The sequence below is a fragment of the Lepus europaeus genome, chromosome 4, assembly GCF_033115175.1.
Source record: "Lepus europaeus isolate LE1 chromosome 4, mLepTim1.pri, whole genome shotgun sequence".
Taxonomy (NCBI): domain Eukaryota; kingdom Metazoa; phylum Chordata; class Mammalia; order Lagomorpha; family Leporidae; genus Lepus; species Lepus europaeus.
Window position 1 is genome coordinate 108,297,244 of NC_084830.1, and position 15,025 is coordinate 108,312,268.

Here is a 15,025-nt window from a genome sequence, read left to right on the forward strand (position 1 = left end):
TGGTGAGGATGTTCTGGTCCTTGGACATTAGGGTTGCTTAGTTTTTTTTGGTTTTGTTTTTTACCATTATAAATACTGTTGTGATGAACATCTTTTCAGCTTAATATTGGTCAGAATTATTTCCCTGCAATAAGTGAGTTATTTGGCGAAGCAGCCCAGCACTGCCAAGGTTTAGAGGCATTTTGCCATTTCCCCAAGGCGACAGCGATCCGAGTCCCTCCACTCCCCAACAGGTGCACAAGTGTGACCGTAAAAATGGAGTTCTGATGAGACTTTTTTAACAAGCCAAAGTTGTATTTGTTCTTTAAACAGGAAAATTATGTTAATATAAAACAGATAAAAACAGACAAAAATCAGAACACACAACACACAAAACCACAACACACAAAGGCCAGTGCAAACCCCTCCCAACCCGCTCCTCTAAGTCTGAAACCCTTTATTACAGATCCCCGAAGATTAGACTGTATGGGAGTGGTCACAGCATTGAATCAGAAAAAGGAGGAGAAAAAAGGACAGCTTTTCAAAGGCCTGTACACAGGTAGTGGGGCGTGGGCTGGGGGCCGGGCACCTTTTCATGGCAACATCAGGATCAGAATGTGGAAGAGTTCAGGTGCTCATCACAGATTTCCAGAATCCACTCCATCTGCTGGTCCCCCGCCCACTTTTTAAAAGTTGTTTTACAAAGGATAAAAAGTGCACAGACACTTTCATAAGGCACCGATTGTTGTACATGTCATTCCACTGACGACTCGGCTAAGTCAGCCAGACAGCGAAACAGTGGGAAACGCTGGCAGGCCGCGTGTTCCTGAGCCGGTGGGTCCCCCTTGCCCCTACCCCGCTGAGGCTGGGGCAGGGGTGGGACCGAGAGTGGGAGGTTATGGCCTCTCATTCCCAAGACTTTGCACAACCCCGTTCTGAACCGGCATCACACACTCGGGGTTCTCCTGGGGCCTGAAAGCAGCAGGCGGCCCCCTCCCCACAGGGTCACTATGGCAGGCCCACGGCCGCCCTAGGGGGCTCTGCTGAAGGCGGCTTGGGCAGCAGCTCACTGACCGCAAGGGGCCCGGCACCTCAAACAAAGCATGCAGGAGGCTGTGGACTGGGCAAGTAGTCCCCGGGCATGCCCCGACATGGACCTAAGGCAACAGGAGGGCCGAGAACGCCCCAAGGACTGTGCCCCAAATATCTCATGAACCTCCTAAGGTTGCCATCTATGGCATCAGAGCTGGGGCAGCGTCCTCCTGCCCTTCCTCCCAGCACCCCACACTTGGCAGGTGCTCAGCATGTTTGTTGAGTGACTTTGTGTGTGTTGTGGAAGAAGCGCTGTTTTACCAACCCTCCTGACCGCTCATCACATGGCTTCTGCTTGATGGGTAGACCTCTCCTAAGTACCGAGCACACGCTGGCCCAGGACCTCACACCACAGGGCCAGAGCCATGCTGACGAAATCTGTCCATGTCCTCTGCACGCTGCGCTCCGGCACGGCTCTGTCATCCGCCCAGAACACGGCCATGCTGATCAGTGTTCAGTGGGTGCTGAGTGGCTGACAAATGTGCTGCAGTGTGGGACCTGCCACCCCTGCTAAACCCCAAAGACTCACTCGGAACACACTAGAAACAGGAGCTCGTTTCCCCTTGCAAACAGCCCTGCTCACAGGGAGCAGTGCAGTTGCTGGCGTCCCCCATCCTGGCATTGCTGCTGATGCTCCAAGGGCACCCCATGGGCACAGCTGTTCCACACGGTGCCCCAGTGTAATAGCAGGTCCCCGGGCTGCAGCTGAGACCCCAGACCGCTCAGCTCCCCTTGGAGAAGGTGAGTACGCGCAGACGGACCTGAAGGCACGGACGTCTGTCCTAGCGGGGTGTGTGCAGGAGTGTGCCCAGGCTCCTCCGCATGAGCTTCAGGGAGGAGGGCTCGGTCTGGGGCTCTCTGGGGCCCGGGACCAGGCTGTGGACGGCATGGGATGCGGCACCAGACTCCCAGGCCTGCCACCCCCAGGTGCGTGACCATGAAGTCACTTCACACGCAGAACCTCAGTGCCCCTCCCTGCCAAATGGGGCTACCATCCTGCTTCCCGACTCTAAGTAGCATGTTCTCCTACACCAGCACCTCTGATGGGAATGCGCTGTCCAGTGGTATCTTACAGGCAGGGCCGGCTGCATCTTGTCCTTAGTGGCACGTACGTTGGTGGCATTTTACAATCAGCAATGTCTTGCATGGACTCAGAACGGCTCTAAGACCTGCCTCACAGGACTAATGCAGGCAGGCCTGCTCTAGCCCAGTGCCAAGGCACGTAGTAGGTGTGGAGTTAACAGGTGGTTCCCTCCCCCCACCCTGCCCCTTCTCAGTAGAGGTGGGGTACGAGCATCTCTTCCTTAGCTCTGAACGACTCTGCTCAGAGCGCTGGGTTTTCAGGACAGACACCCCCTAACTCCTCTTAGAAGCAGGAAAGTTATTAATAGCAGCTGCAGAGCAGGTTCAACAGGTGACGGTGGCCAGCAGCACTCCTGGTTTACCCTCAGCCACTGGTTTCCTGGTGGCGGCTGTTCATGACCTTAGCTGAGACTCAAGGTGGCAGCTGGGGGGGGGGGAGTGGGGGAGGGGGCAAACTGGCTGTCCCTGGACGCAGCCCACCAGAGCCGGCGACGGTCTCCATGGGGCTGGGGGGGAGGGGCAGTGTCCGAGGACCCTCCCAGCCAGGGACTTTGCTTCCTCGTGCAGCCAGCACAGGGGGAGGCCCAGAGCTCCAGCTGTGCCCCCGGGGCTGCCCAGAATCCCCAGCTCTTACTCTGGCAAACACTGGAGTTCCAGGAGCAGCTCCTCCAAAGACCGTGCTGTGAAATCAAAATGTGGGCAGGCTCCCCAAATTCACCAGGGAAGAAGGACCCATTGCAGGTTCCAGCCAGTCAAGAGAGCAGGGTTTCCTCTGAAGGGGAGATCTGGTCAGAAAACCACGCCTACGCCCAGGCAGAGAAGCACAGCTCCGGCTCAGACCACCCTCATGGGAGGCATCTTGAGAGAGCCTGGCCTGGCCCTGGGCACCCACCCCCTTCCCAAACAGCCAATGCTTGGTGCATCACTGCTAACTCCCTGAAGACCCTCTTCTCCTCACCTTCCTCAGCAAGAGACGCACAGGTTAGGAAAGGGGAGAAAAATGCCCACGCCCCTCTCCAGGCGTCCCCAGCCTTTGAGAATGTCGTGCTGGTCCTGAGGGCCCTTGCACGGGTCAGGTACTAGACTTCTGACTGCTAACGGAGAATCAGAGCGGTCAAAGCGCTTCCCTGAAGGTGCAGCAAGGGCAGATGGGGGGGCCCAGAACTGGGGGCTGGGAGGGAGGGGCAGGCCTGGAGCAGTCAGCCAGCCCAGGCGTGTGCTGGAGCCTGCAGAGACCACAGGCAGTGGTGAGCGGGCAGGAGCAGGGTCAGCTTCCTAGCAAACATCAGCAAATACACCGGGCAAGGGGGAGAAATCCCAGCGTCCACATTGTCAGTAAAAGTCTCAATTGCTAGTTAACGCGCTTTTCAGGGAACACCCTGGTGACTGGCAAGGGAAGCTTCCTAAACAGAGAACCAGAACAAAGACCAGTGACCAAGCCCTGCTTCCTCCGCCTTCTGGAAATACCCACAAGTCCCTGTTGGCCAGGCCGCCTGGGGCCACACTGGGAAACAGAGAGAGCCGCATGCGCAGGAGCCACCTGCCTCTGGGAGCATCGCCCACCCCCAGGAAAAAACCCTGCCTCCTGTCTTCTTCCTGGACACGGGGAGGGGAGTGACAAGATCCGAAAGCATCTAGACAAGTCAAGGTGCAGTGTGCTTAGTACACTGTCTCGGGCGCTAGGGGCGAGAAGACCAGAGCTCAGCCACGCAGCAGCCACCACAACCCCAGTGCAAGACGATGCAAGAACCCACGATGGCGGATTGCCCCCCGATGTTCTCCACTCACCTCCCCCAAGGAGCTGCTGCCTTGGAGCTGTAAACAATGAGGTTTTTTTTTGTTTGTTTGTTTGTTTTTTGCCTCCCCTTAGAAACGCTGAGTGTCTCTTTTTTTTCCTATAGCATCCAAGGAGTTCTGTTTAGGTTCAAGCTTTGCTCGTTCAAAACCAGGTTAGGTCACGTCCAGGGAAAGTGAATGTTTTCTAATTATGCTAACATCTGGGTTCTGCATTGCACATTCCTACCTGTCCATCTCCCACAGCCAAGCTCCCTGCATAAAACACCTGTGTGCTCTTATCTCGCTCTGTGCCCCGCCTCCCTCTCACACACTCAGTCCCAGCCCCAGAAATAAGCTTCACATGGAGGATGCTGTTTCCCGGCTGCAAGGTCACCGAGGGACAGGGCACTCTGCCAGGCAGTTCCTGAGCTTGCTCTTGGGGGCAAAGCACTTTAGAGCCGGGGTTCAGAGCCCCCAGGGCCTCATCTCCACGACTGGACGCCACTGGAGAGTGGCAGATGACACGGCCGCTGCCTTTGGACTCTCAGGCAGCCAGGGTGCTTGCCCAGCCCGGTGGGGCTTCACAAGAGGACCTTGCTCTGGCCAAGGCCCAGCGGTGGCGGCCAGGTTATGGCCTGTAGATCTTGATGACATCCTTGATGGGCCGCCGACAGATGGGGCAGCAGGCCCGGGCCTGCCTCTTGAGCCGCAGGCCACAGCTGTGGCACAGGCACATGTGTCCGCACGTGTAGATGACCGTGTCCACCTCGCTGTCGAAGCACACCGTGCACTCACCGTTCTTGCTGCCTGCCGGCTCCGGGGGCAAGAAAGCAGGGGACACTGGGGGGCTCAGCGGGGAGCTGGGGGCTGTCACTGCCGAAAGCAAGAACAAGACACACGTTAGTAATGTGGTTCTCAGGTAGGCGCCCACGGGCCAGCCCCACGAAGGCTGTGTCACTGTGGTGGAGCCGCTGCAGGGAGCACTTCTGGGAGGTGCCAATTTGGGTTCACTTTTCAGGATTCCACCCTTCTCTACGCTGCTATGACGCCAAGCACCAGGATCAATGCTGCCACTGTGCCCTTTAGGATGCCATATCTAAGGGTCTCTCCTCCCTCCAGCTGATGGAAGAAGATTCCTGCAGGGAGGAGGAGGCCCCGGAAGGCCGCGGCCACTGGCACAGCTGCAGGAGCCAAGCCAGCTGCCCCCACGGTGGGGGATGGGGGTGGGTAGCATTTCCTTACCCAGGGATGACTCAGACGCCGAGGAGGACTGGTTGACACTGAAGGTCATGTCTGAGTCGCTATCGTCTTGGGAGCCGCTAAAGGACCCGGATGGAGTTGTGGTTGCAGGACTGGATTGTAGGGTACCTGAGGGTCAGAGAGACTCCATGAGGGGCAGTGGGAGGCTGGCTCTGCCTTGCTAGTCCCCACTTGGTCAGCACTGGGTACCAGAAGGTCCCTGTGTGCCCCATGAGAGGACAAGAGTTATGTCGCGGGCACCTGCTAAGGGCTGCTGCACAGCTCCTGCAAGCCCGGTGGATGTGGGTTCTTTGCTTGCTTGTCCTCTCTTCCTGCTCATACTTTTGGGACATGACTGCTGCCCCACCCCCCCATGCATATGAGCTACACCAGCCCAGTGAGAACATCCACTGTGTGGTCTCAACGGTGCTTTAGGTAAGGCTGCCAAGGCCCAATTCTGTCGCTTTTACTAATTTGCTGGGAAAAGACGGGACTTCGCCTGTGGGGAGGTAAGCCTGGCGCTGGCAGAGTCACCCTGCGGCAGGACCTCGAGTGAGAGTGAAGGCAGCACAGGGAAGGCAGAGCTGAGATGGTCATCCTGTCAACGCCGAGATCCGGCTCTCCCTGAGTTCACGCCTAGACGTTTGGGTGGTGTGCACCCTACAAACTCCCCATCTAGCTTGGGCAGTCTGGATGGGGTTTTGCCACTACACGGTCCCTGCTCACTCGTGCTCAACATGAGCGAGTTACCTTCCCAAGCCTGCTTCCGGTCAGGAGGAAGAGTGCTGGCTGCTGCCTTTCCCTCCTGGAGGATGGCCAGACAGACCAGGTAGCGCTGAGGCTGCTGGGAGGCAGGAGGCAGGAGGGCAAGTCCCCTCCTCCGCACCTTCTCCTCCTGGCCTTTGGAGGCTTCATCCCCGCTTCTCCAGAGGTGCCGGGGAAGGGCCTTTGAAGGATCCTAGGCCACCTTCCCACAAAGCCCTAACAAGACCTTGGGCAACTCATGTCAGGTTGCAATCACCATTATGTCTGGTGGTCCAAAAAAACCACAAGAACAAGAGAACTTGGCCCAGCGCCCACCACTGGTGGCCTGCTTCTCCTCTGCCCTCGGGCAGCTACAAGTTACCGCGGCCACTGATCAAGCAAGGGCCTCAGACAAGTGCTAAAGCCGTGGTAAGCAGCCTGCGGCAGCACCCTCTCTCCAGGGAAGGAAGCCAAGGCTCAGGCAGTCTGCGACCTGGCCAGCACCTTCGTGGCTGACCAGCAGGAGACTCTGGGGCTGCCACTTAATCTCTCCATGTCTGAATTATCTTGTAGATGTAGAGAGTGGTTTCCTAGTATCCCCGGGAGGATAAAACGCAGTGAGATGAACACGCGAGATGTTGACGGCCTTGCTATCTGCACCTGCTTTTTCCAACCCTGAAAACGGAGCTACGCTCTCTGCAAAACTTCCCTGACCACCACCCTCCCTCGGCCACCAGGGGATTCAAAGGTCACCCGTGCCGCTGTCTGGGGCTGGGGGCCTGTCCCCTGTGCGCCCTGTCCGACGGCCTGGGTCTGGCCCGCAGCCGGTCACTTGTAGAGCCTATCAATGGCCTGAGCCAAGGCCAGAATCCCCTCCAAACAGCAGAGATCAGGCGTCCACTACGCCATCCGTGGCCCGCAGCTGAACACGCAGTGCATGCCAGTGCCTTGTTAACACCCCAATAGCCTCCATCAGAGGCACCCCGCGGGGACAGGTACGCGCGCTCTCGGGGCGGGGCCCCCGGGCACTCACCGAGGAGGCGCAGCTGGCCCGCGGCGCCGCCGCGCACGGCGAAGAAGGCCCAGAGCGCCTGCGTGGTGTCGACGCACAGCAGCCGGCCGCGCGGGCGCCCGTTGACGCCCAGGAGCACGTCGCCGCCGGGCCGCAGCGTGAAGCTGAGCGCGTCGCCGCCGCTCGCCACGGGCCCGGCGCGCGCCACCACCCAGTACTCCTTGCGGTCGAGCAGCGCGTCGGGGTCGGCGGGCAGCTCGGCGGGCCGCAGCGCGCCCGGGTCGCAGGACGTGATGCCGAAGGCCAGCGCGCCGGGCGCCGCCAGCCCCGGGCGCCCCACCTCCACGAAGAGGCTCTCGCCGGGCCGCAGCGGGCGCTCGCTGAAGACGAGGGTGCGGCCGCCGTCGGGGCGCGGCGCGCAGGCGACTTTGCGGTCGGCCGACAGGCTCACGTCGGGCCCGCGCGTGGCGTGGAAGCGCAGGTCGGCCTCGAGCAGCGCCGGCGAGGACGCGGGCCGGGCGCGCTCGCGGGGCCCGCACGGGATGGCGGCGGCGGCGGCGGCGGCGGCGTCTGCGGGCGGCGGGCCCGGGGCGCGGCCGAGCGCCAGGTGGCCCAGCTTGGCCACCACTTGGTTGTTCTCGAGCTCGTTGTTGTCGAAGTTGGCGGCGTCGTGGCTGCTGGGCGGCAGGCAGGCGTTGAAGCGGGCCTGGCTGAGGCGGGCCGGCGTCATGGTGTCTGCGAAGCCGCTCTCTGCGCAGGACGGGACAGGACAGGACAGGACAGGAGGGCGGCGTGAGCGCTGGGGCCCGCGCTCCACCGCCCCTGCTGCGTCTTCCTTGTGCTTACCCAGTGGGCCCAGATGCCCAGAACTGGGCTGCGTGTGCGCCTTGGTTTACCTGCCCTGGCGCACGGGGACCCTTCCTCCCTTGTCACTCTCCCTGCTGCCCTGGCCTGTCTCCCCTCCTCCCAGCCCCCCCCCCCCCCCCGCTCCTACACTACCTTCTCCCCCTCTTCTAGAGGGTGGCACACTCCTGAGCATTTAAAGGGCATCTAAAAATCTTTTTCTCTATCGCAAATGCACCAGACACTCCAATAAAAAGAGCACACAGCGTGTATCTGTGGCTTGATCACAGGGCAGGGAGCGCCGTGACTGTCCCGTGGTGTTTCCTGAGACGAGTATTGTTTCCACCCGCCACGTAGCAGTGTGGCCACGAGGGAAGCTGAGGCACGGAGGGGTTGGAGGCAGCTGCTAAGGGGCAGAGCCGCGACCTGTCCCCAGGCTGTGTGGCCGTAGCACATGCTCTGTGGCCTCTGCCAGTAGGCAGGGCCTGGGCAGATGAATTTTTCAAGAAATCATCGTGTTCTGTGGAGCAGACACCTAGGGAAGTTTTTAAAACGTCACACAGGGGAAACGGTTTTTGAATAACTTTTAGTGATAGGAAAAATGCTCTCGAATACTACGTATTAAAAGAGCAACATAGCGAGTGTTTATCATCCAGGTAGTAGCGGCCTTCCTACTTGGGTAGATGACTTGTTTATTTTTTTGTCTCTCTAGCTAGACAGTCTGTTTGTTCACTCTTCCCAGGGCTTAGCAGAGCGCTCAGCAAACAGGCTTCATAGGCTTCATTAGGAATAGTTTATTGGACCCGTGACTGGATGAATGTATGAATGAAGTCTGGAAGCAAACAGTTGCCACAGCGAAGAGCAGAAAAATCAGGAAGAAACAGTTACTAAAAATATCCTGAAGATTTTTTTTTTTAGAGATAAAATATTGTCGACCATAATAAGTAAACAAGAAAAATGTTTCCCAGGCTGTTAAAACCAGGCCCTTCCAGCCAAGATTTTGTTAAAGTTACCATGTTAAATGTGTCATGCCAAGAAAATTCCCTCGTCTAATTTTCCAAATGTGAAATGAAATAATGACCATGGTTTTTCAGACCCCGTGGGCCCTGGGCCCTGGTGAGGTCGGCTCGTCACGGTTCACTTGAACTGTATTTACACCCTGCCCTGGGAACAGGGGGTGTTCCCCCACGGCGTGTCCCCACACTGAGGTTTGCTGTCCTGCCCTGCGGCCCTGGTGCGGCCCTCTCCTTGGGTGTGCCGGGCAGGAGTGTGTGCGCTTTGCCTTAGAAGATGTTTCCCAGAGGAAAGCCTGAGGGAAGAAGTGGATTTCAGGATTTCATTTGGTTCTTTTTTGTTTTTTAAATTTTTATTGAAAGGCAGAGACAGAGAGGGATCGAGATCTTCCATCTGCTGGTTACTCCCCTAGTGGCTGCAATGGCCTCGGGCTGGGCCAGGCCAAAGCCAGGAGCCAGGAGCTTCTTCTGGGTCTCCCATGTGGGTGCAAGGGACCAAGAACTTGGGCCATAGCAGAGAGCTGGATGGGAACTGGAGCAGCTGGGACTTGAACCGATGCCCATATGGGATGCTGGCACTGCAGGCGGCAGTTTTACCCTCTACACCACCATGCTGGCATCTCCGTTTGATTGATTTTTTAAAATATTTATTTATTTACTTGAAGGCAGATTACAGAGACAGAGGCAGAGAGAGAGAGAGAGAGAAAGAAGTCTTTCATCTTCTGATTTACTCCCCAGATGGCGGCAATGGCCAGAGCTGAACCAGTTCGAAGCCAGGAGCTTCTGGGTCTCCCACGTGGGTACAGGGGCCCAAGGACTTGGGCCATCTTCCACTGCTTTCCCAGTCCATAGCAGAGACCTGGATTGGAAGCGGAGCAGCTGGGACTGGAACCGGCGCCCATATGTGCTGCTGGCACTGCAGGCGGCGGCTTTTACCTGCTATGCCACAGCACCGGCCCCTCCATTTGATTCTTAAGACCATCTATGAGGCCGGCATAGTGGCATGGTGGGTAGAGCCACCGTCTGCAATGCCAGCATCCCACACAGACGCCAGTTTGTGTCCTGAATGCTCGACCTCTGATCCATCTCCTGCACCCACCTGGGAGACCCGAATGAAGCTCTTGGCTTTGGCTTGGCCCAGCCCTGGCCATTGCATCCATCTAGGGAGTAAACCAGCAGATCTTGCTCTCCCTGTCACTTTGCTTTTTAAATAAATAAACTTCAAAAGAGATGGAATACAGTGGGAGGGCACAGGGGACCCTAGCCTCCTGAGTGCTCACAATGCGAGTTCTTAGGAAAGCCTGCCCCCTGTATCTCTTGGACTTCCAGTCTGCTCCTGCTGTGGTACAGGGGTACCTAGACCCTCTCCACAGTCCAACCCAGGGCCTCCCACTTGTGGACCTTCGGCTTCCAAACTGTGAGCTAAATAAACGCTCTTTTTAAAATAAAGAAGACCGCCTTGGGGATTTTGTCACAGTAATGCAAAATTGACTAATACAAATATTTTTTAAAATCAAGTTTTCAACTGATGTTGAGCACTGTGAGAAGATGCCCATGATACAACATTAAGTGAACAAAAGATAGACACTTGATTCTAATTTTATCAGAAATATATGCATAGAGTGCCATGGAAATGAATGCACAAGAAAATAGGAAGGAAATACGAAAATGCAAGGGTAGTTAGGAGGGTGCTTCAGAAAGCTCATGGGAATGGGCTTAGAAGAGAAGTTTATTCTGGTGCTAAAACCCTGAGATCTGTGCATCTTAGGAGTCTTCAAGGAGTTTGTAAAAATGCATATTATGTAAAAACTGGATTTAAAATTTTTTTGTGCTAAAACCATTCAGTTTTCCATGAACTTTTTCCCTCTTATTTTTAAATTTATTTTTGTTTATTTGAAAGGCAGGGAGACAAGAGAGAGAGAGAGAGAGATCTTCCACCTGGAGATCTTCACTTCCCAAGTGCCTGCAATAGCTGGAGCAGGGCCAGCTGAAGCCAGGAGCCAGCCACTTGATCTGGGTAATCCTAGATAGGTTGCAGGGACCCGGTTTAGCCATCACCTCCATCACCTGTGGCCTCCCAAGGTGTGCATTAGCAGGAAGCTGGAATCAGCAGCAGAGCCGGACTTGAACGCGGTTACTCTGATAGCGGGATGGAGGCGTCCCAAGTGCCGCTGTAACGGCTGCCCCAGATGCCTGCCCCTCCCATGAGCGTCTCAGAGTACTCTCTCGGATTGATTCTGTAATCAGGAAAAGCAGCATGTCCAACAGTAGAGTAAAGCAAGCACTTCCTTGAAAAGGCGTTCTAGACAAGCGGTTGTTTCTGGGAGCCCCTTGGTGCGCCTGCAAAGCACAGCTGTTCTCCTTGAGCTCCTAGCGCCGCCCAGCTGGTGGACTCAGGCTCAGGCCAAGCTGCCTCGGGGGTGGGGGTGGGGGTGGGGGTGGTTTCTGTCTCCAGGGGAAGGGGGAGGCCCCAACAAGCACTGCACTACCCCAGTGTCCACTGAGCAGCCCCCAGGCCAGGGCCAGCCAGGCTGAGATGCCTGGGACAGGCTGGCCACCTCCGGCTCCTGACTTTGGACCTGGGCTACAGCAATGATCTTCCCTTCCCCTCTCCGGTCAAGTACTTCTGGGGCTGGAAGCAAAGCGGCACTTATGCCCTGGGGCACCCATCTTTGTGTGAAGGTGAACGTGAAGGCAGGAGGTACTGTGGACAGAAGCTGAAGGACCGATTGAGGCCGTGTGCTGGGGCAGGAGGGATGAGATACGCCGAGAGAAGTCACCGGAGGCGAGAGGAGGAGCCGAGGCTGAGCTTGGGGACAGATCCACCCAGTGGGCAGTGCTGTTTATCAATGATGGGGATGGCGGGGCGGGGTGGGGTGGGGGGTGCCCCAGCGTGGGATGCTGCTCAGACACTAGGGGCAGAGGCAGGACAGGCAGAGGCAGCGCTGGGGATACGGATTTGGGAGCCAATGGCTTAGAGATGACATTCACGGCCCGGTGAGCTGTTGAGATCACCTGGACAAAGGGGTAAGTAAGGAGAACCCTTACAGCGATCTGCTAACGCCTACAGTTGTCTTTATAGACTTCTCCACGTGCATGTTGCATTACACAATCCAAGACGATACAGAGGAAAGCGAGAGCACGCCCAGGATCTCGACCTGGGGCTCTCGACACAGGTGGCCCAGGCAGGAGCAGGAGGAGCCATGGCAGAGGATGACCACCGCGTGTTTGGGGAGACCCAGCAGCTGCCAGCAGCACCCAGAAGCCAGGGAGAGGCCCTCTGGGTACCCCGTACCCAGCAGAAGAGCCTAGGGACAGGAGCTGGGCATGTGGCGCTGCAGGGTGAGCCTGGCTGCCTGCAGTGCGGTGCGGGGCAGTGCCCCTGGGCTCCGGATGAGCTGGAGAGGGCACTGTGACAGCAGAGATAGGCCTGCTGGGGGCGCTAGTCGGGGGCACGAGTCGGGGGCTCAGTTCTGTGCTCCTGGGGATAATTCGGTAGAGAACAGAGAAAGGGGATAGATATTCGCAAGGTCCAAGAACAGGTAGAGGGGTTAGGGGCAGAGTTCCCTCCTCCACTGCCCGAGGCAGACGGGCGGGTGTCATGGAGGAAAGATCTGGGTGTTGACTTGGGCTTGCTGGGGTGGCCCCCGCTCTGCTTTCCCAGAGCTGCCCTCCTGCCAGCCAAAGATGACCAGACTGAAGGTGATGGACCCTGACTGGACCCCGCCAGTCCTGGCTGTGGTTTCGGAGTCTGCACCTGCAAAGTGGAGACCCGTACCCCTGTGTCACTGGCCTGTGGGAGGACTCAGCAGGGAAGAATTGTGATGATGTGTGGCCCCTTGCCAGGAGTCCTTAGTGGCATAGGCCAGCAGCCACAGAGTGGCGATCTCACCCCTGACTGGGAAAGGCCAATCCTTCTGGCCACCTGCCATGCAAATACCTTCCTGCTGGGGATGGCGAGGTGGGCACTGGCCTGGGCTCTTTGGAAGGAAAACAGTAACTGCAAAGGCCAGTTGTCCTGTGCCACTGCCCACAGGGGCTGTGCGTGAAGCTATCTGCAGCCACTCCTCCCTGCCTGATGGGTTCTCGAGGCTCTCACACTGAGATACCTCCCAGGTCCCGGGCCAAAGCCTTACCCCTCCACCATGGCCACTGACCAGCTGGGCGGCCTTGGGCAAAGCCCTGCCCCTCTCTGGGCCTGTTTCCTCACCTGCAGCCTGGAGGGGTGCACTGAGCCCTCCACGCCCTGTGGGTAGAGGGATATGTTCAAGACTTTATCAGATCCCTTGTTCATAACACTAAAGAAAACCCTGACTCAGAAGCACTGACAGTTACATGGCCTTCGCCAAGTTCTCTCTCAATGCCAAGTCTGCAGTTGGGGGCGATACTGTTTTCTGCCTCAGGGCTCTCGTGAGGATGCCCCTGCAAGCTCTCAGCACTGGGGCTGGGCACCCAGTAGGTGCACAGTAACTGCTCTCAAAGTTTCTCAGGGCTTTCAGATAAGGGAAACGACCCTCTGGCGAGGCCCCTGTCCTTCTTCCAGGGAGAGGTAAGGGCTGGGACAAGGAGCCCTAACCCAACCTAATCCCTGTCCTACCCCCTGGCCCTGGCCATGGGTTTGGAGATGGGTACACAACCCAAGCCAGACGGATGAGGTGAAGTCTTGCGACTACAGCTAGATCTTTGGGAAAAGCCCATTTCCTTCTGCTGGATTTGTCAAGCTGGTGAGGCATGGGCCTGGAGCTGCCAGCCACTTTCCCTCTGCCCCACAGGGCGAGCTCGGCTGAGCACGAAGCCAGCAATGTCAACAGTGGCGTGAAAAATGAAATCCAACCAAGAGACCCGGTACTGCATCCAGCCAGGCCCAAAGCAGCTGTTCCCTGGAGTGTCTAGTCACATAAGACACGAGCTCCCTTTTGCATAAATGAGATTAAACTGGGCTTCTCTCATGACCAAAGATTTCTGACAATGCAGCATGTAACGCCGTAGCCTGGGGCTGGCATCGCTTGTTCCACCTGACCAGCCTCCTACCGTGGGCTACAGGGCAGCCTGTGGGGCTCCCACACTGTTGGCACTGAGCTGCCTGGGAATGGGGAGTGGGCTGCACTGGGGCAGCGTGAGGTCTGAACGTGGGAGCCCTGGGAAGGGGGTGCCTGGAGCAGGAGAGATAACTTTTCGTGTGCCACAAACTTCCCTCCATTAGCTCATGTTACCTCTGCAAAGGAAAAGTCACTTCATTGCTCTTTACTGATTATAAAAGCAATACAAGCCTGCTTGCTTTCTCTCTCTCTCTCCCCACCATCAGTGTATATATATTTTTAAAAAGTTTCAGACATTTAAAAAAGGAAGTGAAATTTACCCATCATCTCATGACCCAAGGATAAAATTCTTCTAATCTCATTTCCCCCTTTTATTCACATTTATGAACACTGTCCTGTGGCACCTGCACTTGGTATGTCCCAGCAATTCAGGCCTCTTGGGAACAACCACAGAGAGGGAAACTGAGGCACGGGTCTGCTGGATTGCACTGACATTCCATCAGAATCTGCTTCTCCCTCCCCTCCAGGGGCGTTGAAACACCACAAGGGTTCACAGCAGCTTGTTGAGTGAGCAAATAGACGGGGCGGGGGCAGTGGAGGAGCCCGGGTCTCCTCCCAGGAGTACGCTGTCTCATTCAGTCCTCAAAGGCTGCTGCCCGTTTACAGTGTACCAAGCCCTCACCCCCTTGCTGTGCCTGTCAGCGACTGGGGTTTCTAGGCTGCTGCTCAGAGACACAGGCTGTGAACAGGCAGGGCAATGGGGCAGGACGGCACTCCCATTTTCTAGGAGCTCTCACAGAGTCACGGGAGTTCTGGGAACCTGCACTTCCTGGAGGTGAAACTCTGGCCCATTTGCAGATGCACACGATATTTCTTAGCCTTCTATGTGCCAGGCACTGTGCTGATCTCTCTAACCCATCATCTCTTGTAACCCCACTAACAAGCCCTTGAGGTGGGCACTGCTGTGAACCCAGTTTACAGATGTAAAAACTCAAGGCGTGGGGCCAGCATTGTGGCAGACTGGGTCAAGCCAGCGCCTGCAGTGCCGGCATCCCCTGTGGGCGCCAGTTCAAGTCCCGGCTGCTCCATTTCTGATCCAGCTCTCTGCTATGGCCTGGGAAAGCTGTGGAAGATGGCCCAAGTGCTTGGGCTCCTGCACCCATTGTGAGAGACCCAGAAGAAGCTCCTGGCTCTTGGCTTCAGCC

At 57.0% G+C, this 15,025-nt stretch overlaps 1 protein-coding gene across 1 annotated transcript in view; it reads right to left on the reverse strand.

Annotated features, from left to right (window-relative positions):
• Positions 1–280: 280 nt before the first annotated feature.
• Positions 281–15,025, reverse strand: part of NEURL1B (neuralized E3 ubiquitin protein ligase 1B) — a 189,688-nt gene continuing 174,943 nt past the window's right edge. The window contains exons 7-9 of the mRNA XM_062189910.1: positions 6,947–7,675; positions 5,173–5,298; positions 281–4,803 (exon numbers count right to left, since the gene is read on the reverse strand). Coding sequence (XP_062045894.1) covers positions 4,559–4,803; positions 5,173–5,298; positions 6,947–7,675 — 1,100 coding nt within the window. The 3' untranslated portion in view covers positions 281–4,558. The remainder of the gene's footprint in view (positions 4,804–5,172; positions 5,299–6,946; positions 7,676–15,025) is intronic.